The sequence below is a fragment of the Triturus cristatus genome, chromosome 1_1 (assembly GCF_964204655.1).
Source record: "Triturus cristatus chromosome 1_1, aTriCri1.1, whole genome shotgun sequence".
Taxonomy (NCBI): Eukaryota; Metazoa; Chordata; class Amphibia; order Caudata; family Salamandridae; genus Triturus; species Triturus cristatus.
Genome location: NC_140579.1, coordinates 146837104 through 146863878, shown reverse-complemented (window position 1 = coordinate 146863878; position 26775 = coordinate 146837104). Strand labels below are relative to the sequence as shown.

The window sequence follows — 26775 nt, the reverse complement described above, 5'->3', positions numbered from 1 at the left end:
GAACCACCCTGTGACGAGTGGATAGGACCCTCTGCGCAGACTCGGAGTAGTTCTTCCCGCGCATGTAGCAGCAGCCGCCATTTTCGGGAAGGACTGTGTCGTGTCAGGAGCGGTGGAGACTAGTGAGTCAAGGTCGGGGCCTTTGAAAAAAGAAAGCGGACCGGTCGTGCTCTGTAGCAGCAGCCAGCCTAGTCCACCATCCATCCATTTGGTTGCAGGAGGTTGCTGTCAGGAGGACCGAGAGTGAGACGTGTGTGAACTCGGGCAGGTAGGGCCTACCGGACCGTTCTCTGTGGTGTGAATGGATTTTTATTCTCTGACTCTAAGTTGTAACATGGCTGCCGCTGTTGGAGTTGGGCTGAGTACCCATTGATCTCCCAGGCTACTACTTGACTTGAAAATGAACACTAGGAAGTTTCTAGTGTTACCTGCATCGAGAGTCGAGACCATCGCATTAGCTGGGAAAACGTGCGCAGAACTGCGTCGTTTTAATGAAGAAACCTTATTCTATTTGGCTTCGCCACAACAGTGATGTGGTGTGGTGCTATGATGAATTGAATGACTTTGTTAATGGAAGTTATTATTTATGTATGAAAACAAGGCAGGCGGCCGCGCTACAACCGCACTCCTTCTCATAAAATTAAACATGCAGCCATTCAGTGATGACGTTATTTCCCCAGAACATATCCGTATGGTATGCGTCGTGCTATGAATTGACTTTGTTAATGTTACCAGAACCCCCTGCCTGGGTCGGTCGGTAAGCCTGAGGCACAGCTCTTCCCAAGGGTGTATGAACTTCCTGGCAAGAACCAACTTGCGTGTGGCTATGGAATCTGTGAGCTGGCAGCGCTTTTCGTCCGTGAAATTTGGCACAAACCAGGCACATGTATATTTAAATACAAAAATGAAAACTGAGCAGTTTAGGCCTTCTGTCTTTCTACAGAATAATTTCAAAGCCTGTCAACTTTCTCCCATAGTAGCCTGTGAAATTAAATTTTAGAAATGTATGCAGTTCGGAAATAGATTTTGATAAAGATATATGCCTGGCGTCTGCTCTCTAATAAGCAATAGTGGTGGACCGAGATTTGCAAGAGTCGAGCCCATCGCGTTAGCTGGGAAAACGTGCGCTGAACTGCGTTGTTTTAATGAAGAAACATATTCTATTTGGCTTCGCCACAAACAGTGAAACGACGTGGGCCTGCTGTAGTATGTGTTTTTCGAGAATATGCAAGAATCCCTATGTTTGTTAGGTAAGTCCAATGTAATGAAACCTAAAGAGGCCTCATGCAAGGTGCATTAAGCATGTCTGCGCCCCCAGGATATTCCTATTTTCAACTGTTTTTTCACCGTCTGAGTATATACAGGACTGTAGGTTTCAATTGTGGTGCAGGTCCACCATGTCTCAGGAGAAGTGCCACAGAGCACTACTCCGTGACTGCCTATATTATTTCATATGCTTCCACCACAGACCCCAACGTCAATGTACATGAAACCTATAAGAATGCATTTAACCCTATATTACTGAGAAACCTACACACCGCAGTCCCTGTGGCGTTGAGGCATCTGGTTTTGATGCAAATGTGAAATTAACAGCTGCTTTCAAATTGTTCAAGCTGTTCAGTGGTTTCTGCTGTGTATCCAGTGGACCCTATTCTCAAAGCTTACGTCCTTTTTACCTTTTCACAGGCACCAGGGAGGAAATCAGCAGATAGTTTAACAGGCAGCGGAGAGTAAACCAGCAGAAGGCTTTTCAACAGGCACCAGAGAAAATCAACAGATAGTTTGACAAGCACCAGGGAGGAAATCAACAGATAGTTCGACAAGCACCAGGCAGAGGAAAACAACAGATAGTTTATCAAAGAAACTACAGGCAGCAGAGTGGAAATCAGCAGAAAGCTTTTCAACAGGCACCAGAGAAAAACAGATAGCTTGACAAGCACCAGGGAGGAAATCAACAGATAGTTCGACAAGCACCTGGCAGAGGAAATCAACAGATAGTTTATCAAAGAAACTACAGGCAGCAGAGAGGAAACCAGCAGAAAGCTTTTCAACAGGTACCAGAGAAAATCAACAGATAGCTTGACAAGCACCAGGGAGGAAATCAACAGATAGTTCGACAAGCACCTGGCAGAGGAAATCAACAGATAGTTTATCAAAGAAACTACAGGCAGCAGAGAGGAAACCAGCAGAAAGCTTTTCAACAGGTACCAGAGAAAATCAACAGATAGCTTGACAAGCACCAGGGAAGAAATCAACAGATAGTTTATCAAAAGAAACTACAGGTCAGGCAGCAGAGAGGAAACCGGCAGAAAGGTTTTCTACAGGCACCAACAGGAAATCAAGAGATAGTTTGATAAGCACAAGGAAAGTGGGTGTCCTCTGTTAGGTGATACATCTATAATCTAGTTTAGGCTTTCTTTGAACTGTTCATTTTATTGTTTGTCAAAATGAACACAGTTGACAGTTTACTCACAAAACCATTTTTGGGAATGACACACGAAGATAAACTTCGGGTGAAAGGACTTGGGCCTGATAAACCTGAAATAAACATTGAACAGTCTACAAAAGACCGGGGCAAGGGTTACACACGTAGATTTACACGGAGCTGGTTTAATAAAATGGAGTGGTTAACTGCCAGCTCTTCTAAGAATGCCTTGTTCTGTTTCCCCTGCTTGCTCTTTGGGGGTGAAGTTAGCTGGACTAAAACAGGAGTTACTGACCTTAAACATCTGGCAGAAAAAATAAAGAGGCATGATTCCAGTGAAGCCCACTTGACCAATGTATTAAAGTTGTCTTTGTTTGGAAAATCAAATATTGCACTACAGTTAAATGAAGCCTACCGCAAGGGGGTAATCAAACACAATGAGGAGGTTGATAAGAATCGTTATATATTATCCAAACTGATTGACTGTGTAAAATTTTGTGGAGCTTTTGAATTGGCATTGCGCGGCCACGATGAAACTGAACATTCCCAAAATCCTGGCGTCTTCAAAGGGCTGGTTGATTTTGTATCCAGTATAGACAGTGCAATGGAAGCGCACTTAAAAAGTGCAACTGTATTTAAAGGCACTTCCAAGACAATCCAGAATGAGTTGCTTGACTGTATGCTGGAGGTAACAAAAGAAACTATTGTACAGCAAATAAGAAGCACTGATTACGTAGCTATCCAGGCCGATGATACAACTGATGTCTCTACCAAGACGCAGTCAGTACTTGTTTTCCGCTACATTGATGGCAATTCCAAGGTAGTAGAAAGATTTTGGTGCTTTTCGAATCTTAAAGATTCAACTGCAGATACAATTTCAGCATCTATTCTTAATGAACTTGAACATATTTTCCCAGAGCACAGTGGTAAAGGGAAGCTAATTGCTCAGAGCTATGATGGTGCCAGTGTCATGCGTGGTGCCTCTGGTGGAGTTCAAAAAAAGATCAGAGACATCTATCCAAATGCGCACTATGTCCATTGCTATGCCCACCAACTAAATCTAATCATGGAACAGGCTGCTTCAAAAATAACCAGATGCAGAATTTTCTTTAAAGAGTTGGGTGGTATTACTGCTTTTTTTTCCCGTTCGCCAAAACGGACTGAAGTGCTTCAACAGATAGTGGCAAAAAGAATACCGAGAGGGTCTGCAACTCGCTGGAACTTCAACATCCGAGCTGTCAATATAATTCACGAACACAGGGGTGACCTTTTAGAATGCATGAAATCTATTACAGAAGACCATACATTTGATTCCACTTCGGTGTGTGAAGCTAAGGGCTTTACCAGGACTCTGGAAGACAGGGAGTTTCTATTTTTTCTTTATTTGTTCCACGATATAATGCCACACGTCAATTTGTTGTATGAGCAATTACAAAAACGAGACATTGATACTGTATCTGCCCAAAAAAACACTTCAGCCTTTATGATCAGCATCAACAAAGTACGAGAATCCATTGATAATTTGGACTCTGAATTGCCAGATGATTCTCGATTTACAAACCGCAAACTACAGATAAACACCTTGAATCAGGAAGGAAAGGAAGTATGCGACATTATTGTGGTGCATGCCAAGGAGCGCTTTGCATTTACAAGGCATCTAGTCAGTGCAACACTACTGGATAGTGGCCTGTTTCAAAAACATAGCAAAAATTTTCCTACTGCCGCACTTAATGAAACAGTGGAGGCATATCCAATGCTAATTAAGTCACGATTGCGCACTGAACTATCAATCCTGTATGGAAGACAGGACTTTCAGCAGGCTACCGGTGGTGCCATGGCTTTATATATATTCTTATGTCAAAACAACTTGCATACTTCTTTTTGTGAGACTCTTAAATTGCTGAGAATTGTCATTACGACACCTATGACAACATCTGAGGCTGAAAGATGCTTTTCCACACTGAAAAGGATAAAAACATTTTTAAGGAACACAATGACCCAAGCTCGACTTAATGCATTGGCCATGCTGTCAATGGAAAAAGAACTAATAAATCAGATTCCAGATTTTAACAAGAGAACGATTGAAAGGTTTGCTCACATTAAACAACGGCGTGCAAACTTTCTGTACAAATAGAAACCATAGAAATGCATGTGGTGCTGTGAATCATTGGTGCTAACAAATATAGTTTTTGTTTACTTCTTTATATTGCAAGCAGCCATTCAAGTATACTGCAGGTCCAGGAACCTATGAAAGCAAATGCACCAAGTGTTAAATTTATGTTTCAGTACCTTGCATGACTTGAGAGTAATTCAGACATATCATTATAAAGCCACATAAGCTTAGTGTTGTTTCAGGGTATTAGTTAATGCATCTCTCTCTCAACCTTTTTACAAAGTTCCCCAGCAAACATGACCCAGTTTTGTGAATATCCTACACTCTGGCAAGCTTTGCATTAACTTTCAAACTATAGCCTGACACACTGATACCATGCTCCTTCCATTACATGCTTAAAGATGGTGCATACTGGGCTACAGTCAGTCTTGTAAGAATTTCAGGATATTGTTTATTGGTTTCATCTTTATAATCAGTCCTGATCCAGGTATTATAGTCAGTCCTGAATACAGTCTCGTTTTACAAACTTTTGCTGTAATGCAGTGCCCTTTAGGAATAACAATTGTCTTCTGGCTATTCGTTAGATGAAGCTGTAGTTTGTTTGCTCTTTTCCTAATTGCAAACTGATACACTGTAGTGTTGCTGTGTGGTAGAGGCCTGTAGAATCCTGGACGTATATTTTTTTAACGATCTCTACCACTGACCATCATGGACTGATACTGAGTGGATTTGTTAATAATATTACTTCATTTATAATTATAGGGTTCATTTCTGAACTGAAGAGCATACTAGATTTGACACTATTGCATATCTTTAGATCTACTCATGACTCATTACCTCATACTTAATACTCAACACAAACACACCATAAAAAAATTCAATTATTTTAAGGCGGCAGCACTTCATGTTCATCAACTCCATTACTTTAGCAGAATCTGATGCGAATTGCCATCTGCAGTGATGCAACATCTGTAAGGGAGCACATATTTGCATGCAAGGAGTCTGAATGTTGGCTCATTTCACTTTCATAAATGATATAACCATGTTTGTTTTCTTGTTGGAACATATAGAGTTATCTACTAGTAATATTTTGTTGGTGGCCTCATGGGTGTAAAATAATATAAATGTGTGAACCCATACAACTTTGAGAAAGTTATGTTTCTTCCATGCACCAATGCATATTTCATGTAAATATACAAGTTTTTTTAAGTACTGGTTCACCAGACACTTTAGCAGTGATGTACAAAGTATTTAAATTTAAAGTATATAAAACATACTTCTTGTACTATTAAACCTTCTCTACACAAAGGTTTTGGTCATCTTCCTACTCCTTATAAATTTTTTTGAAAGGATTTTACCATGCTTGATTGTTTAAATGTAAATCTATATAAAGCATTCTAAATTACTGTTTGAACAATTGGCTTTGGGGTGAGGGATATTTACGTTTCGTCTTTCAACTGTAAAGCTAGCCGGCTCAAAGTTTGGTTGACAGTCTATAAGATTGGATTATTTTTTTCTTCAAATGAATATTTCTATCTGTAGCCAATTATATCATATGAAGATTTCATTCACCTCCTGTGTACTTGGCTTTGAACAAATGATTCATAAAGGAAACAGACAAGCACAGGTAGGGGAAACATTTTATGTGTTGCATGCATGTATATATTTTATCTCTGTATGCTTATGTGTTTTTTGTTTATACATGGTGCCTTTATGCATGCTATTGAGTTCCAAAAAATGAACACTAACCAATATGAGATTCAATTCTATATGGAAAAAGAAGGCATTTCACTCTGATGGGCTACCTTGAATGCAATTTTATCTCAAGTAGCCACTTGGTCAGTAGACAGATCCAACCTATTTATGCAACATTGTTAAAATTAATTGTGGTTTATTGCAATTTAGAATGGTTTATTCATGAGGCCTTGGAACTGATGATAGTTTTAGGGGAGGCAGTGGCCTGTTTCTGTTAAGCACAATGGCTTCCGAAAGTCTTGAAAATCCACCATTTGGCTGCTAATTTTTCAAAATTTTCGCGGGGGGGGAACCCCCCCGAACCCTCCGTAGGTGGTTCGGGCTCGCTCGCTGCGCTCGCTCGCGCGCCATTCAACACCAAAAATTTTCAGCCCCACCACTTTAAAATCTCACCAGCCGCCACTGCCTCAGAACCTAGGAAAGTGATACGGAGGATGGAGCAAATGCTGCTGGCCATAATGCATGCCCTTGGGAAGGCGCACAAACTTGCTATAGTGAAAGCTGCACACATTGAATCATTACTTGCTACCAAAGTAATTAAAACTGAGCCAGTTGAGACCCAAGAGGAGGCTCATGCCAGCTCTAAGAAGCGTCATGGTAAAAAGAGTGATATGTGCCATGTGGATCCTGCGGCATCCCGCAGTACATTGGACCACAATGGCCAGCCAAGGGCAAGATGTGTTCAACTTGTGACAAGACAAATCACTTTGTGAGAGCATGCCGATCATCCAAGAATTCACCAACAATCCATGAAAAGCCAAGATAAAACGCAAAGTTCAAAGTGCGACACCTCGAAAGGAGGAATTCTAGAGCGCTTCTCCTGGAAGACTCTGATGAGACCGCAGTTTCATATCCTGAACAAGTTCACTTAGTATCTGCCATTCATGACCCTATACCCAGCAAGAAGAGGGCACATCTAGTGTGCAAACTGGTAATTCATGGCCACTCGGTAATCAGTCTTATAGACACTGGAGCCACTGTCTGAGTAAGGGCTCACAAGGACTATCTCAATTGTGCCCATCCCCAAAGCCGAGGAAAATGCCAATAAAGATACACGCCTGTAGCAGTGCGAAATCTAGATCTGGTTGGACTGTTCACCACCAGAATAGGACACCACTCAAGGTTCATTGCCTCCCATTTCTTTGTGATGAAGTCAAGTGGGACCATGCTAATCAGTTGCAGCATTGCAGAATCACTTAAATGTATCGCATTTGAATTTGGAGTGCAACTACAAAGTGATGAAATGATGCTGGAAGAGTTCAAAGGAATATTTCTGAATATACTGAAAGGAAAGTCAGTGAAACTTCACATTTATCCTAGTATCCAGCCAACCGCACTCAATCACAGACTAATTTGATTTTTTGTGCACACACAAGTAGAACAAGAGTTATAGAACCCTAAAACTGCAGGCATCATCAAGAAGAGCTCGCCCTGAGGGTATCACCAATTGTAGTGTCCAGAAAGCCAAAGCAGCTGGTAGCTGTCCACCTCTGCGTGGACATGAGGATGCCAAACAAAGCCATTTTGCGAGAGCACCATACAAATCCCATGGTTCATGACATACCTGAGATCAATGGAGCTAAGAGGATCACTAAGATAGACCTAAAGTCAAGATATCATCTGCTTTGCCTGGACGAAGATCCACGCTACCTTACAGCCTTCTCCACCGATGTGGGGCTGCAAGAGATGGAATTTCAGCATTTCGAGTGCTGCAGAAAGTTTTCAAAACTGTATTTGAGAAATGTTATCAGACCTCTAAGGGATGTTCAATGTCGGCGACGACATACTAGTATAAACAAGCTCCATTGAACAATACAATGAAAAGCTGACGGCACTACTCACAAGGATCATAGACAGTGGTCACACTCTCCACAAGGAGAAGTGTAAGTTTTTAAAGAACTGTTTGGGTACAGATTCTCCAAGGAGGAGTCTTCTCCGACCCAAAATATAGTTCATGCTGTCCAGAGAGCCTGTGCCCCAACCAATGTGTCTGAAATGAGGAGCTTCCTATGTATAGTTATTTATTGTGAAAAGTTTATACACAACCTCACAACAAAACCCCTACGACTGTTGCTCAAGTCACAAGCTCCATGTGTATGGGAATGTCAACAGAAAGTGATCGAGGACACCAAAGTGGCACAATCGGAAAACAGAACTAGTCGTGGATACCACCCCAACAAGTTTAGGGGCAGTGTTAACAAGCATTTACAATGCAATGGTCTCGGCAATGGTAAAGTTAGAGCTATTGGCATTGCTCATGACATTATTTTTGTTTAGGTTTTTGTTTTTAAAACATTTAAAGAAACGGCATTATTATTTACAATGTCAATAGCTTAATCACTCTCAAATGCGAGACCTATTGCATTTGCACCCACACACAGAGCCACCTACACACACACTGATTAAGCTATTGACATTGTAAATAACAATGCCGTTTCTTTACATGTTTTACAAACAAAAACATAAACAAAAATGTCATGAGCAATGCCAATAGACCGTTGCATTGTAATGCTTGTTGACCTTGCCGTAGGCTCTAACAGGGATACGAAGAAAGAGAATATCTTCATTGCTTAGCTTATGATAGGAACCGATATGTATTAGAAACATGTTAAGGTTAGCCAATTGACAGTTTGTACCTATCAATGTATTGGACTTTCTGCGTACTGTGTGCATAATGTAAATAATAATACATTTTAATGTTTGTTTATTTTATGTAATAAAATACGGCCGTGGGTTTCCGACCCCTAATCCAAAGCAGTGTGGTGCTTGAATTGTTTGCCTTGGGGTAAAAGGGGGAGGGGAGCCCCATGGGAGCCGGGAGCGTGCCCACCCCAAGGGTTGAGGGTGAAGAGGCGGGGACTTTAGGCAACTACCAGGCCATAGGTATTGATAGTGATAGCTCAAGCTCAGGAGACAGATATACAGACCAGTACATATGCAGGAAGCGAATACTGAGGCACTGCTTACAAATAAGGAGCTAAATTCTGATTTCATTTTGCTTGGAGATTGGAACTACCAGTTGTCGAATAATGATCGCAACCTCAGTCTACTACTGACGGATTCCGGCGTGTCAAGTTGCAAAGATTCATCAGCAGAAAAGACCTGGAAAAAGGCAAAGGGGGCGAAATCCGTGTTAGCTGTTTGACCATTAAAAAGTCTAATTCTTGTGAGCCTGGTTTTAAAAGAATCATCTTTGACCATTGGAAAGCGTCTAAATAAACGGATTTCCACAACACATTGAGTGGGATTTTACGATGGATTAGAAAAAAATTCCTGTGAACTCGCCTTGGTTAACTGTACATCATTCATACAGGGCACTCTTGCATGTGTGCCCACAGACATCTCACGAGAAAGCTCCTAGGTGTCTGTCCACAGACTCCACACAGGACAATATTGCATGTGACTCCACAGACGTCTCACGAGGAAACTCCCAGGTGTCTGTCTACAGACTCCCGTAGGAGTTTCTCCATGTGGGCCTACAGACATCTCACGGGGGAGCTCCTGGGTGTCTGTTCACAGGCATCACACAGGACACTATTGGAGGCCCCGTATTCAGTCCAGACACCACACAGCAAGTGTCTGTACGTGTGGCATCCTCCTGCAAAAACACCTCACTGGATGTTAGTTGGTGTCTCAGGGGCGCTCGTTGGCATCGGCTAAAGAACATAACTCAGGAAAGATTGCGGGTGTCTGCCACGGCGAGGGCTGCATGGAGCCTGCCGTGAACACTCTTCTCCAACCAACACGTCCATGGGGTCCCGGCTGCCTGCTTGTGGACACCGCATATGGACGTTCCTGGGTGTCTGCCAACATCATTCATCGGAGGCTGTAGGGTGTCTGCCCCAGGACACTCCACTGGTAATATTTGCGGATCGGTCTGTGGACACTCGCCAGGCCAGGACCCCCTGGCAAGCCCGGCACACATCAATCACTCCGTCTGTACATTACAGACCGTCCTTAGCGCACGCGCCGGCACTCACCAATCACCCAGTCTGTACATTACAGACTGTCCTTGGCGCACGCACTGGCACACATCAATCACCCCGTCTGTACACTACAGACTATCCTTGACGCATGCACTGGCACACCAGTCACATCTCTGCCAAGTTTCTCGGGTCCATGTACGATGAGCAGCTCCCGTAAAGGTGTTATTTCTTTGAATTCTGAGATTTGCAGCCTTGGTTATAGAATGGTAAATACTAGATTATACGTCCCACAATTTTTTTTAAAGTAACTGGAGCAGGTAGTCACGATGGCAAGACTCCATCCGATGTATCCCATGACCGTACTCAGATCACCACCCTGCCCCTACACGGAGCCTCGCTCCGAACTGTCACGATGTCGCCGAAGGACAGCACCACTTCTCCTACTCCAATCCAGTAGTGGGACCGGCAACCGTAGAACCTACCCAGGTCCCGACGGGCAGTCGCAACCCGCCTACATTTTATGATCTTAGGTCAAACGTTCCTAAGAGATATTTAGACGTTGTTTATTTACCGCAGAGGCACATGCTGAATCCCCAGCCAATGAGAATGTCGGAAATCTGTGCATGCAGCCTCTCCAGCCAATGAAAACGTAGGAATTATGTGCAGCGCTCCTGTATTAGCCGAGCTACTCCCCAATCCGCCTATCCTGGCTTACTTACATATTCCGAGTTCAACCTAGTCACTTTGAATCCAATCATATATTCAGCACTGGAATTGGTTGTTATTATGCGACCCGGACGTACTGAAATGACGGACGAATGGTCTCAATTTCTGGTGCTAAAACGGAGCTGGTAAGTAGTACTATATCGAGTACAGCTGAAGAAGGCTTATTGGTACACAGGAGGCAGCGGCGGTTTCGGATTCGGGGGCGTGTTTTGCTTTTCTCTCCTCTTGCCATTGGCTGGAAGAGATAATTAGAAAAGTTGAAAAAAACACGCCCCCGAATCCGAAAAGGACGGGGCCTGTTCGGAGTGACGGAGCTCTTCTCCAATGGCTGGCCAGCATTAAAGAGGCCAGCCAATGGAGAAGAGGGGAGAAGAGGGGCGGGTTCAAGCCCCTCTTCTCCAAAACATTAAATCTCCGACTTCCGGTTCTGCCTTCGGCAGACCGGACGGTCCTCGACCTAATAAAGGGACAGAGCCAGGATGCGCGGGTACCCGTCGCCTGTGCCAGCAGGGCCCTCACAGAACAGAGATACTAACAGATAGAACCGGAGGCTACTGCAGTTCTATGGGGTTGTCGGCACTTGTATTGCAACACCTTCCGAGCATGTACAGTGCATACGCCCCTCGTACATTTGTAGCAACGCTGCTAAACCATACCACATCCACACATTAAGAAATAGGTGCTCCAGCAACAGGAGCACTCATTAGAAATAGTGTTCAGGACTGGCCATGACAACACTGCCGACTATTTGTCTCTTCACTATTGAGCAGCTACCGAGGTAGAGAAAGAGCAAGCACAGGAAACTGAAGAATACATCCGGCTGGTGACTGATGAATCTCAATAGAGGTGACTACTGTAAATGAAATATGTCAACCATCCCAAACCGATGAGTGTTTCGGCCATGTCAAAGAGGCTCCTGCAATAACGAATTGGTGGCCTCAGATGAAGCAACAACCCCAGAAAAACGCCTGAAGCTTGCAGACACATTCAAGCCATGTACCGAATTTGTCATCAACTGTCAGTCAATTATGCTGATTTACTCCTAATCTCTCAATGAATAGTCTGTTGGCTGCTGCAGCTAGCCTACCTGACTCACCAAGGGATTACCGGGACAAAAATCAGTCTGAGACAAAAAGTGTGTTTCCCTGATCTAGAACCCCCTGGTTGAAGAAATGGTTGCCAACTACCTCTTATGCCAAGCGGCAAGGCACTTAGATGTAACAGCCACTAACACCTCAGAAGACGCGCCCACTATGCAATGGATGAGACTCGCTGCGGATTTTCCAACTCTACTCGAAGGCCACCAACTCCTAGTCATGGTTGATGACCAGCAAATATCCAGAGGATGAGCTGGTGTCACCCACACATGCTGAAGAAGTAATGAAAACGTTTGAGAAAACGTTTGACAATCGTAGGTTATCGAATGAAATATGAATTGACAATGGCCCTCCATTCCAGGGCCTGAAGTAGCAGACTATATCGGACTTCTAACCATCAAAAATCTACATATTGCATCACCATAGCCACAAACCAATAGAGAGAGATTTATGAGAACTAGATGACTACCCAAATTAGGCTATCTACAAGTTCCTATAGGATTACCGACACAAAGGCCATGAAGCAATCATTAACAACTCTTCGTTGACCCCTGAAGCAGGAAACAAGGAGTCCGTGCAAGCCCAGCTAAGGAAAAACTATGAGGCAACGAGCAGCTGTAAGCATGCAAAATGGAAGCTACTTGCAGCGAACAACCCTGTCCTAGTCCAAACCTGACATTTGTGGAGTAAGTTCACATCGCGGTTTGAACTGACACCTTGACGAGTGCCCACAATCAAAGGAAGTATGGTCACTGCTGTGAGTGGGGACATAAGCACCACCAGGAATATCTCCCATTTTAAGAGAATTTCAGAGAGCACCGATCTGGACAGTGTTGTGCAGAGTAGCTGTGATGGGACTCTTTGTGACATCTGCTATAGCCAGATATTACTAGAACTATTCATCGATAGGGCTGTCACAGACAGTTTCTGTCCCGAAGCGCACTGGGATTACATCCTCCACCCAATCCAAGCCCATGAGACCTGGCCTATTCCCACCGGTGGTCCCAAGTTCATCAGGGTAGGTGATAGCTATCTCTGTCCATATCTGCTGCTAGCATATGCAGACAGCTATCTCTGTCCATATCTGCTGCTAGTATATGCTGACAGCTATCTCTGTCCATATCTGCTGCTAGTATATGCTGACAGCTATCTCTGTCCATGTCTCCTGCTAGTATATTTCGATGCTATCTCTGTCCATGTCTACTGCTAGTATATTTCAATGCTATCTCTGTCCATATCTGCTGCTGGTATTATGTAGTCTATCCATGCAGGACCTACTTGGTGCACAACAGAACAATCGGTATGCACAGGGTGTGCTTAAGACCTAATATAGGTCAAATCCGAGGTAAACAGTGCTTAATTTGTAAACAAAAATATGTGCCAGTGCCCTTGCCAGTAGGCCACTGCTGCTTGCACCACACATTTCCCCTACCATGCTGCCAATGAAAGTAACAACACAACTACTACCCATCACACTCCTACAAGTGTGACAATTCGGACTATTGAAGGCACCCAAAGCTATAAGAATGGCTTGGGGGCACCCAATAGTCATTTTTAATGTGTATTGACTTAATATTTAACTGTTGTTGTGGTCATCTCTAAATTAGCCAAACAGCGCCATCTTGCAGCAGGCTGTCACAAGCACAGGTCTTGAAAATTAAGTGCTGGTGCTGAGCACCACAAACCACTGGTTCAAATTAGGTACTGGCCAGGGCCTAAGCACCGCTCAGAGGAAAGAGCCACCCGTAGAAGATGTGGATTGGGATTGTCAGGAAGTCTTCATGCAGACTGCTCTTCTTCCCAGTCATCCTTCAGAATTAGGATTGATCCAGAAGGCGGAGCCATGTTCTGCCCCAGTTAAATGAAAAAGACACGTGGACCGTTCATTACTGCCCTGTGAGTGCAGCTGGGATTTAACTAAACGTGAATACCTTGCCGTTACCTAGGCACTGGAACATGTTAGTCTATGTATTATTTCAACATTTTTTCAATAACCTCATGAGGCGCCAAGTGGCCACTTTAATCCGCCAAGCTTGCAGTCCAATGTTAATCATGTTAACCTACTAAATAATGGGGGGTGGAGGTGGTGGGTGGGTGTGTGCAATAAATGTATATTTACGTTAGAATGTGCAATTAGTGTGTGTTGTTGAGAGGAGAGTGTGGGTGTGTATGTGTTCCTTGATGCACAAGTGGTGAAATACCACAACTCTCTTCATGCCTCATGTGGTGTCGGTGATGCCGTGCACCATAAGCATGAGCTCATGATTATCTTGTGAAAACTGCATGTTCTATGTCAAGTTGTACAGAAAGGAACGATCAGTTCTTTAACATCTTGTTCAACAATATCACTGTCATTAAAGTGGCCCCCATTGGCACATCCGGGCAGTTCTGAACTTGCACAGACACGCTTGCACGGTGTGGGAGTCTGCATTCGCTTGTGCTTGTTGCCGGCAATATCAGAGAAGCAACAGTAAAAACCGTCCAGCAGACGGTCATCAAACAGCCAAAAGAAGCATCGCCAATGCAAATAGGTCTGGCTTTAAATGAATGTGGTATGGTACATGAAAGGAGGGAAGCGATATGCACTGTTGAAGCAAGGAACTGTAGAATAATTATGGTGTAAATTACTAGGTCAAGTGACAGTCACACTCTCAAGCCAGGCCTTAAATCCATATAGGTTAATGACTGCCCCTCCTCCCATCTGTGCTGCTGCCAGAAAAAACATCAGAAATAATCTGGATATCTCAGACACTTTAACAGCACTACAATGTCATGTGTGTGCCCCTGAAAATTCAAGCTCGGGCAGCCAGATAACTGAACAACATTTTCACAGCTGTGTAGAAGACGTATGCTTTTCTGTGGAATCACACAACTTCTGCCCTATCAAAATGTGTACTCCTAGCCCCCAACATGTGGGAAGAGACAAAGAGCTCTCCTAGTGACGCTCACAGAATTATTTGGCGACAGCTGGGCTGCCAAGCCAGACCATAAAAACAGGCCCACACACCGACCTGTTAGCCCAGCCTTTCGGGCACTTACATGCTCCTCTGATGTCAAAGCATGTCAAAGTGTGTGGGTAGTGAATGAATATTCATTTTTCAAGTGCATAATAATTAGGGGTGGGCGGAATTTGCGAAATTCACTTTCGCAAATTATCGCGAAAATGTTAAAAATCTCCGCAAACACGCGGAAATATCGCGAAGATGCAAACGTTTTTTTCCCGCCCGTTCGCGGTATTTTCTGCGTGGTCGCGGCTCGCCAACTTACCCATGCGGTTGCTCGCGGGCGCGGCCATCTTGTTTTCACTTGTCTCGCGGTGCATGATCGCGAGAAGAAAGACGTGATCGCGCGACGCATGACATTACTGCGGGCGCGAACTGTTGCGAGACAGCGCAAATGGCTACCAACAATCCCACATCTCGTGGAGAACGCGACCGGATCGGGAAAACTTGTCGGCGAACGCGGGGATTCAGGTAAGGCGATCGCGCGCACGCGAGAATGTATTATTTTACAGCGCGAGTAAGAAACAAATTATCGCTAAGCTGCGCAATGCGGAAATTTTGACATTTTCGCGCTTTCCGCGGAACGCGAAAATGTCAAATTATCGCAATTTCCGCGAACGGAACGGATTTTTAGCCCAGGCCTAATAATAATGCACTTCATAGGAAGATCTACAGTTTGAGAGACATTTAGAAGTGCACGCTTCCAATCTACAATCATTCAAAGTGACTAAGGGCTGGATTTATATCTTGGCAGACGGGTTACTCCGTCACAATGGTGACAGATATCTCGTCGGCCGAAATATAAATCCCATAGGATATAAAGGAATTGGCAGGCGGGATTACCGTTGTGACGGAGTAAACTGTCTGCCGAGATCTAAATCAGGCCCTAAGAGTTTGCTGATGCTTCACCGGGTGATGTGCATGTAGGGAAAGTGCAAATCCTTATTTATGAACATTTTCCCATGCACATTAAATATATATATTGTCTGAGTACCTTGGGATTCTGTGACACTTTTCTGAGTTCTGTGCATTCCAAGCTCTATGGTAAATGGATGAATATAATCTATAATTGAAGAATGCACATTAGTTGATGCAGGGTGGACTATTATACATGACATGTTTTACAGATGATTTTGTAGTGATTTTGTTGAACACTTATGCAAAAGTAAACGGACAAATGACACAGAGCTGTTCAGGGCCCATGACTGGATTCATGGATGTCTGTGTACTACTTCTGTTAACTGCTGAGAGTAACATGCTCAGAGGATACACTACAGAAGTAAAGTCCTTCCTGAATCCTTGACTGGTGAGCAAGTCAACATGTAAAGATAGCAACCAAATGTTGTTTCTTTATACACACAAATCATAGATACATTTTCTCAGCGTGTATGTGTACAGTTCTATGTGCATATCCAATCTGGTGAGATTAGATATGACCGGAAAAGTTCATGAAAGAAGTTGTATGGAGCATTTCTGAAATGGGCCCTGATGAACATATGTTGTAAACAATCTATGACATATTGGATCAATGTCCAACTTCCTTCATAAACGCCACAAACTCAAATCTATGAACTGTACTCCAAGACTGCCAAAGTAACTACATTTGAAATTTTGTATGGAAAATGCAAAGCAAACCTAACATACCACAATAAAGCAAAAAACAGAGCAAGAAATATAATGAGTGTAGGAACAAAATACAAGTAAGAGGAGGCAGGGAGAGAATAAGCCAGAAAGTAAAATGAGACAGTTGGCGACCGAGGAACGTATCAACGAAGTGAGAGTGTAGGCAGTAGTCTCTTACCGAAGGCCGGAAGGGGGCCGCAGGTGGGGGGTCCATGCTGTACTGCTTCGCTGCCGGAACACTCTTCCTTCGGGAGCGAGCAATGTGATAATCTAGAAGAGGGAGACACAAGGATCAGAACACTGACAATGTACAGTGAATTTACACAGTGTTTAAATTGGCTGCTAGCAGGCATCAAGACCTTTCAACAAGGTTAGACACTAAGGGCCTGATTTAGATCTCGGCGGAGGGGTTACTCCTTCACAACAGTGACGAATGACACAAGCCTTCCCTGCCCCAAGCCCTCTCTGCCCCCAAGCCCTCTCTGCCCCAAGCCCTCTCTGCCCCCAAGCCCTCTTTGCCCAAAGCCTTCTCTGTCCCAAGCCCTCTCTGCCCCAAGCTTTCCCTGCCCCAAGCATTCTCTGCCCCAAGCGCCTCTCTGCCCCAAGCGCCTCTCTGCCCCCAAGCCCTCCCTGCTCCAAGCGCCTCTCTGCCCCCAAGCCCTCTCTTCCCCCAAGCCTTTCCTGCCTCCAATACCTCTCTGCCCCAAGTCCCTGATATACAAGGAGACCGCAAAGACTTGCACAGCCCCTTCTGAAATCCCTTCTGCACCCCTGGGGTACTCTCTGTAATATGGCCCCTGAGGGAGCAGGTCCTCGTGCCAGCTCCCTCTGCGACAGCCTCCTGTCCAGCTTGCCTGCAGTCCACTATCCTCTGCTGCCTTTGGTTTTTTGCCTCCTCTACTCGTTTTTCTGGTCTCTGTTCTGACTTTTCTGCTGGTTTCTCTGCCCTCTAACCTCTGTTCTGACAGAGACAACACACCCACAGCGCCCAGATACCCCTAAGGGTGACAGTGCTGTGCTATACAAATGCTGATTGATTGATTGATTGATTGATTGGATTGATTGATATTGTGTAACCTACAGCACTGCTGGTCCGCTTCCATCCAACAAGTAATAATAAAACACCTCCAGTCGCAACTTTGCGAGAGGTATGCTCTGTGTAACACATAAAAATTGATAATCTTAAAGCGCGCGTTTTTAGACACTTTAGTTCCTAGACACATTAGTTTTGCAGGCTGCTATGGTCTTCCAGTCCTTCCCTGCTATGGGAGACTCCAAGTCCCCCTCCCAGCGACCTTGAAGATTGTCCAAGGGTAACAGCATATCACCAAGCAGTCTTCTATAGAGACAGGTGACAGTCTTATAGGTTCCAGCCGAAGTGACCACATATTGTCATTCCCCAGCATGAGGTAGCTCAAACAGGCTCATCTTTTAGTGTCTGCGAATAGCTGCCATGTCCGCACCACGCAGAAGGAAGTGACCCCTAGAGAGATCACACCTCTCACTAAATTCATCAAAGGTAAGCAGCAGTTTGGGCTCAAAGAGGGTCCCGAACGACTTTGTGCCGTCATCACCCAGTTCACCAATGCACGCCAGTTTCACCCATCTGGGAGTACTGCCAGGCAACAGCACCCGAGATAGCTGTCTAAGATCAGACACATAAGGGCCCAATTTCTGCCCTGCAATGAACCTGCTCGCCATCCACTGTGTCAGCCACTGAAGCTGCACTGCTAAATAGTAGGTCTCAAAATCGGGAAGAGACAATCCTCCTTCCACCGTTGGTTATGTTCGCGAAAGAATCCTAGAGGAATCCAAACCGTCAAGACCACCAAATAGTACAGCAAGTGCGGAAGAGGTATCATTTTTAGCAATGCAACCCTTTCTGCTACTGAGAGAGGGAGTGTGGTCCAAAAGTCAGCACTGGAGCGGAGTGCATGAACAGCTTTATCCACATCGCCCTCTAAGAGGTCCATCAAATCATGATAAGTCTGAACTCCCAGGTGAGGCAGACATCTGGGTTCCCAAGGCAACGCCCTCCAATTTCCTCGGCAATGCCCTGAATGCTAGCATGGGGAATAGGCAAGAGTTCTGCCAACTGACCCACAATCCTGAGAGCGAGTTTAACTGCGCCAGGAGCTCGCGAGCTCCTGCTAAAGCTTCCTCAGCGTCGTGCGGGAACCGCAGAAGGTCATCAGCGAATAAGGCAATTTGGCGGGTCAGCTCACCCACTGTTATACCCCGATACTCATTCCCCACCCTGGCATAGCAAACCAGTGACTCCATGGCCAAGGCAAAGAGTAAGGGTGACAGAGGACAGCCATGTCTGATACTAAAGCCCACTCTGTAGCTCTCCGAGCATGGCAGATGGGTCCGCATATAGAAGTCCCAACCTCGGACTGAGGACAAAGTGCATCATAACACTATACAGAAAGACCCATTGCAGGCTATCAAATGCCTTTTTGATGCCTACTTGATGTCTTTGTCATATGTATATGCCTCAAGCAGCCTTAGTAGTCTCCGGATGTTGAGGGCTGTATTGAGGTCTGGGGTGAACCTCGTGTGATCCCTGTGTGGGTATATGGTGCAAGAGGCGGGTGGCCAAGATCCTGCTCAAAATCTTATAATTGATGTTTACCATTGATAATAGCCGATAGGCCCTCTTGTCATAGGCTGGCTTTCCACGCTTCAGTAGGGGCACAATCAGGGCCTCTCACATAGACGTTGGAAGCAGCCCTATATTTCTAGCTGCTTTCTATAAGTTTACCAATCTGGGGCTAAAATTCTCTAAATAGTCAGAGAAGAACTCCACCGGTAAGCCATCTGTGCCAGGAGTTTGGGTATCAAATACTTTATATCAAGGTTTCTAAGAATAATGCTACACCTTTAGCTGTGAAAAAGGTTTATAAAAATATATTGCCCTTTGTTCACAAAAACAAATCAACATATTCAGAGCTCCAGTATTTCTTTTACAGTCACTTCACCAGACTCTTTGATATACAAGGAGAACCACATGAGCTCACATCAGCCAGCAGGGCCCGGAACAAGATCCGAGTAAACCCACATCCTAAGCAAACTAGTAAAGATGGGCTTGTTTGTAACTCCTTAGGATGCAAGAACTGTGACAGAGGCCTGTGCTGCGTGACTCCAACAGCAATAGCAGGTATATAGCCTATCTGTTGTAGACCGGGTCACATTTACTCACAGGGTCACATTCAGCTTGGAAACGGTAGCCATTCGCAAAGGCTTTTTTCCCTTAAGCACCACCTCCTACCTCCTGTATGGCTTCCATCCAATCCAAAGCGACTTCTCCCTTAAGTACCATCTCCTACCACTTCTGCGGCTTCTATCCATCCCCCTAAGGCCTCACCACGAAGCATACCTCTTATACGGTTTCCATACAATCCACAGAGACATCTCCCTTAAGTACCACCTCTTCTCTTGTATGGATTCGATCCCATTCCCTAAGGCCTCTTACTTAACTACGGCCTCCTACCTCTTCTATGGACTGTCTCATCCCAGAGGCCTCACTCTGACTTACACTTCCTAAATAAATAAATAAATCAATCAGGTATTTGTTAATCGTGAACTAATCACCCCTAAGGGTCTCAAGGCGCTGGGGGCCGTCGGTGAGATTAAGGGAGCTATTGCCCAGAGTCACATGGTGCTGAGTAGGGCTGCTGCCGCCGGCCCCGGGAGACGAACCATGAACCCCGCACTCCGGAGTCAACCGCTCTGGCTGCTGCTCCACACTTCCTACTTCTTGTAAGGATTCTATCCCATCCCTTCTCTCCATTAAGTACCACCTCCTACCTCTTTAGTGGCTTCTGTCCCATCCCCGAAGTCCTCATCCTTAAGTACCACCACCTCTTGTATGGATTCTGTCCCATCCCCAAAGGCTTCATATGTACGTACCACCAACTCTTGTATGGCTTCTGTCCCATCCCCTAAGCCCTATCCCTTAAGTACTTCCTCCTACCTCTTGTAAGGCTTCTATCCTATCCCCTAAAGACTCAACTTTAGGGGACCACCTAACGCATTGTCTGAGACCCGAGACCTTCACGTGGACTTGCGCACACGTCACCTGGTGTGTCTACCAAGGGTAAGCTCCCTGCAGTGACCACCTACCCCCTTGTCTGAGAATCTAGACCTTCATATGTACTTGTGTACACCTCACCTTGTTTGTACCTAGGGTCAGCTCCCTGCAGTGACCACCATGACTGTACTGCTCCAAGGGCCCTGCCTGCATGTGTAACCCCGAGTCTGAGAATCTAGACCTTTACAAGTACTTGTGCACACCACACCTGGTGTGCGAACCAAGGGTCAGCTCCCTGCAGTGTCCACCACAACTGTACTGCCCCTGGGGCCCTGCCTGTATGTGTAACCCCGAGTTTGAGAATCTACACCGTCACGTGTACGTGTGCACACCTCTCCTGATGTGTCTACCAAGGGTCATCTCCCTGCAGTGACCACCTAACCCCTTGTCTGAGAATCCACAACTTCACATGCACTTGAGCACACCTCACCTGGTGTGTCTACCAAGGGTCAGCACCCTGCAGTGACCACCACAGTTGTACTGCCCCTGGGGCCCTGCCTGTGTGTGTAACCCCGAGTCTGAGAATCTAGACTCCGTACTGTGTCACAAGTACTTGTACACACCTCGCCGGGTGTGTGTACCAAGGACCAGCTCCCTACAGTGGCCACAATGGCTGTATCACCCCAGGGGCCATGTCTGCATGTGTGACCACTTTAGTGTGTCCACCAAAGGTCAGATCCCTGCGATGACCACCTAACCCTGTGTCTGAAAATCTAGACCTTCCCATGTACTTGTGCACACCTCACCTGGTGTGTCCACCAAGGGTCAGCTCCCTGAAGTCCACCACAGCTGTACTGCCCCTGGGGTCCTCCCTGCATGTGTAACCCCGAGTCTGAGAATCTAGATCGTCGCGTGGGCTTGTGCACACCTCACCTGGTGTTTCTACCAGGGGTCAGCTCCCTGCAGTGACCACCAAACCCCTTGTCTGAGAATCAAGACCTTCGCATGTACTTGTGCACACCTCACCTGGTGTGTCTACCAAGGGTCAGCTCCCTGCAGTGACCACAATAGCTGTATCACCCCAGGGGCCATGTCTGCATGGGTGACCACTTTGGTGTGTCTACCAAAGGTCAGATCCCTGCGATGACCACCTAAACCCGTGTCTGAAAATCTAGACCTTCACATGGATGTGTGCACACCTCACCTGGTGTGTGTACCAAGGGTCAGATCCCTGCGGTGACCAACTAACCCCTTGTCTGAGAATCCACATCTTCACATGGACTTGTGCACTCCTCACCTGGCGTCTCCACCAGAGGTCATCTCCCTGCAGTGACCACCTGCCCCTTGTCTGGGGATCCACACATGGACTAATGTACACCTCACCTGGTGTGTCTTCCAAGGGTTAGCTCCCTGCAGTGACCAACCCACCCCTTGTATGATAATCCTGACCTTCAAATGGACTTGTGCACACCTCACCTGGCGTCTCTACCATGGGTCCCCTTCCTTCAGTGACCACCTACCCTCTTGTCTGAGAATCTACACCTTCACGTGGACATGTGCATACCTCACCTGGTGTGTCTACCAAGGGTAAGCTCCCAGAAGTGAGCATCTACCACCTTGTCTGAGAATCTAGACCTTCACATGACATGATCTTGTGCACACCTCATCTGGTGTGTCTACCAAGGGTCAGGTCGCTGCAGTGACCACCTACCCCCTTGCCTGAGAATCCACACCTTCACATAAACTTGAGCACACCTCACCTAGTGTGCCTATCATGGTTAGAACGGCTTGCAGTGAACTCCACACCTGAAAACTGTATTTTTTATTTTTATGAGAACACGCCCGGGTAAAACACCATGCAGCATTAATAATTAATAGGGAAGCGGTTTGATCTTAGAAATCAGTCAGACCCTGCCATCTTGTAACCTTTGAGAGCATGGTATGGATGGGCACTGACGAGGAAGAGAGGTCAGGTGAATTCTGTGCCAAATCCTGACTGTTAGTGGTCTTCTTAAGAGCAGGAGTGGGGATGTGTGGAGCTGGCACGTCTAGGGGGCAGGGCTGCAATTCCGTGACTGCACTGCCAAGCCTCTGTATGCCCTGGCATGACCAGTATTCAATGCACCCTCTCTATTTCTCACACACAAACACACACACACACAAGCACGCCCTCCTCACGCATGCATACAAACACTCACACAAGCACGCCCTCCTCACACGTGTATACACAAGCACGCCCTCCTCACACATCCATAAACATACACAAGCAAGCTCTCCTCACACGTGTATACACAAGCATGCTCTCCTCACACATGTATACACAAGCACGCTCTCCTCACACACCTACACACAAGCACACCCTCCTCATGCGTGTATACACACTCACACAAGCACGCCCTCCTCACACACATGTAAACACATACAAGCACAAGCATGCCCTCCTCACACATGTATACACACACACAAGCACACCCTCAACACACGTATATACACAAGCACGCCCTCCTCACATGTACACACACACACACACACGCCCTCCTCACATGTGTATACACACAATCACACCCTCCTCACACGTGTATACACACAAGCACACCCTCCTCACGTTTATACACACAAAAGCACGCACTCCTCACACATGTATACACACACACAAGCATGCCCTCCTCACACGTGTATACACATACACACAAGCACGCCCTCCTCACATGTATACACACACACAAGCATGCACTCCTCACATGTATATACACTAACGCACACCCTCCACTCACGTCTATACACGCACACCTTCCACACATATCTATACACACACAAACATGTGTATCCACACACACACAAGGACGCCCTCCTCACACGTCTATACACACATACACAAGCATGCCCTACTCACACGTCTATACACACAAGCACACCCTCTTCATGCGTGTTAACATACACACACACAAGCATGCCCTCCGCACACGTGTATACATACACACAAGCACGCCCTCCTCACATGTGTATACACACACACAAGCATGTCGTTCTCACACGTTTATACACACACAAGCACACCCTCCTCACAAGTGTATACACACACAAGCACGCCCTCCTCACACATCTATACACACACACAAGCACGCCCTTCTCACACGTCTATACACACACGTAAGCACACCCTCCTCACATACCTATTTACACACACAAGCGCATCCTACTCACACGTATATACACAAGCACAACCTCCTCACACGTCTACACACAAACAAGCACGCCTTCCTCACAAGTGCATGCACACAAGCATGCCCTCCTCACGTGTACACACACAAGCACATTCTCCTCACACATGTATACACACACAGGCATGCCCTCCTCACACGTGTATACACGCACACACAAGCACACCCTCCTCACATGTGTAGACACACAAGCACACTCTCCTCACACGTGTATACACAAGCACGCCCTTCTCACGTGTATATGCACACAGACAAGCACTCCCTCCTCCCACGTCTATACACACACACAAGCACACCCTCCTCACACGTCTATACACACACACAAGCACACCCTCCTCACGCGTCTATACACACAAACACACCCTCCTTACACACACAACCATGCCCTCCTCACACGTCTATTCACACAAAGCACACCCTCCTCACATGTCTACACACACACATACACACATCACGCCCTCCTCACACGTGCATACAAATACACAAGCACACCCTCTTCATACGTGTATACACAAGCACGCCCTCCTCACATGTCTACACACACACACACAAGCATGCCCTGCTCATGCATGTATATACACACACACGCTAGCCCTCCTCATGCATGTATAAACACACACAAGCATGCCCTCCTCATACGTGTATACACACACACAAAAGTACGCCCTCCTCACAAGTGTATACACACAGAAGCACACTCTCCTCACACGTCCATACACGCACACAAGCACGCCCTCCTCACACATCTATACACACACAAGCACGCCCTTCTCACATGTCTATACACACACATACAAGCACACCCTCCTCACACATCTATTCACACACACAAGCACATCCTCCTCACACATATATACACAAGTACGACCTCCTCAGACGTATACATACACACAAGCACGCCCTCCTCATGCATGTATTCACACAAGCATGCCCTCACGTGTATACACACAAGCACGTTCTCCTCACACGTGTATACACACACACAAAAGCACTCCCTCCTCACACGTGTATACACACACAAGCACTCCCTCCTCACAAGTGTATACACACACACAAGCACGCACTCCTCACATGTTTTCACACACACACACAAGCACACCCTCCTCACATGTCTATACACACAAACACACCCTCCTCACACGTGTAAACACACACACAAGCACGCCCTCCTTACATGTCTATATAAACACACACCAGCATGCCCTCCTCACACTTGTATACAAATACACAAGCACGCCCTCCTCACACGTGTATACATAAGCATGCCCTCCTCACATGTCTACACACACACAAGCACACCCTCCACACACGTGTATACATACATACACATAAGCACAGAAAAGTTGATCTGTCAACATTTTGCACACACAGGATTAATAGAATCCAGGAAGGTTACATTAAGTATCGCAGGGAACACATAATGCTTCTAAAGAGCCTAGAGCTGTCCAAAAAGCTGTTTCAAAAACGAATCTGTGACACATGTACCTTCTAGACCACCACCTTACTATCGCGAGATGGGGCAGGGTATCCTAGGGGGGTGGGACTTCACAGCAGGGCCCCGCTTCTCACAATAATTCAGTCTATCAACATATATCAGAATGTCACAAATAGACAGAGAGAGAAGAGAGTGCTCGGTAAATAAATCATGGGATATAACAGCCGAGTGTATATCACTCTGGCAGCGCTCTTCTCTACAACATAACAATGCACTATCCCTCATATGACCCTCCATCCAGGATCCTTAGGGTGCCCAGGCCAGCTGAATGTAACAAGCAATATATTGACCCCATCCAGAATACAGAGAGCCCCGACGTCGCATACATAGCAAAGCAGGCATTACACTCCATCGTGGACAAAAACAGTGAGGAGAGCACAAGGATGTAAAAAAGATATGAACTACAACACTATATCCAGGATACAGAAAGGCACAAGTGCATCTGTGTACTGCGAGGGAATGAACTACACCCTATCCAGAATACAGTGGGCTGGGAGCGCACCTGTGTACTGCGAGGGAATGAGCTCCACCCTATCCAGGATGCTGGAAGTGCAGGTGTGTACTGCGAGGGAATGAACTACACCCTATCCAGGATACAATGGGCTAGGAGCGCACCTGTGTACTGAGAAGGAATGAACAACACCCTATCCAGGATGCTGGGAGCGCACGTGTGTACTGCAAGGGAATGAACTACACCCTATCCAGGATACATTGGGCTGTGAGTACCCCTGTGTACTGCGAGGGAATGAACTCCACCCGATCCAGGATATAGTGGGCTGGGAGCTCATGTGTGTACTGTGAGGGAATGAACTCCACCCTATCCAGGATACAGTGAGCTGGGAGCGCACCTGTGTACTGCGAGGGAATGAACTCCACCCTATCCAGGATACAGTGGGCTGGGAGCTCATGTGTGTACTGCAAGGGAATTAACTCCACCCTATCCAAGATACATTGGGCTAGGAGCACAGCTGTGTACTACAATGGAATGAACGGCACCATATCCAGGATATATTAGGATAAGAGCGCACCTGTGTAGTGCGAGGAAATGAAAGACACCCTATCTAGGATACAGTAAGCTGGGAGTGCACGTGTGTACTGCGAGGAAATTAACTCCACCCTATCCAGAATACAGTGGGCTGGGAGCGCATGTGTGTACTGCAAGGGAATTAACCCCACCCTAACCAAGATACATTGGGCTAGGAGCGCACCTGTGTACTGTGAGGGAATGAACTCCACCCTATCCAGGATACAGTGGGCTGGGACCACATGTGTGTACTGCAAGGGAATTAACTCCACCCTATCCAAGATACATTGGACTAGGAGCGCACCTGTGTACTACCATGGAATGAACTGCACCTT

At 46.0% G+C, this 26775-nt stretch overlaps 1 protein-coding gene across 6 annotated transcripts in view; it reads right to left on the bottom strand.

Annotated features, from left to right (window-relative positions):
- The window catches only part of SYNGAP1 (synaptic Ras GTPase activating protein 1), a 1959930-nt gene that overhangs the window by 1178451 nt on the left and 754704 nt on the right, over positions 1–26775 (bottom strand). For all 6 annotated transcript variants that reach the window (XM_085623761.1, XM_085623749.1, XM_085623769.1 and 3 more), the window contains one exon: positions 16846–16937. In XM_085623761.1, coding sequence (XP_085479887.1) covers positions 16846–16937 — 92 coding nt within the window. The remainder of the gene's footprint in view (positions 1–16845; positions 16938–26775) is intronic.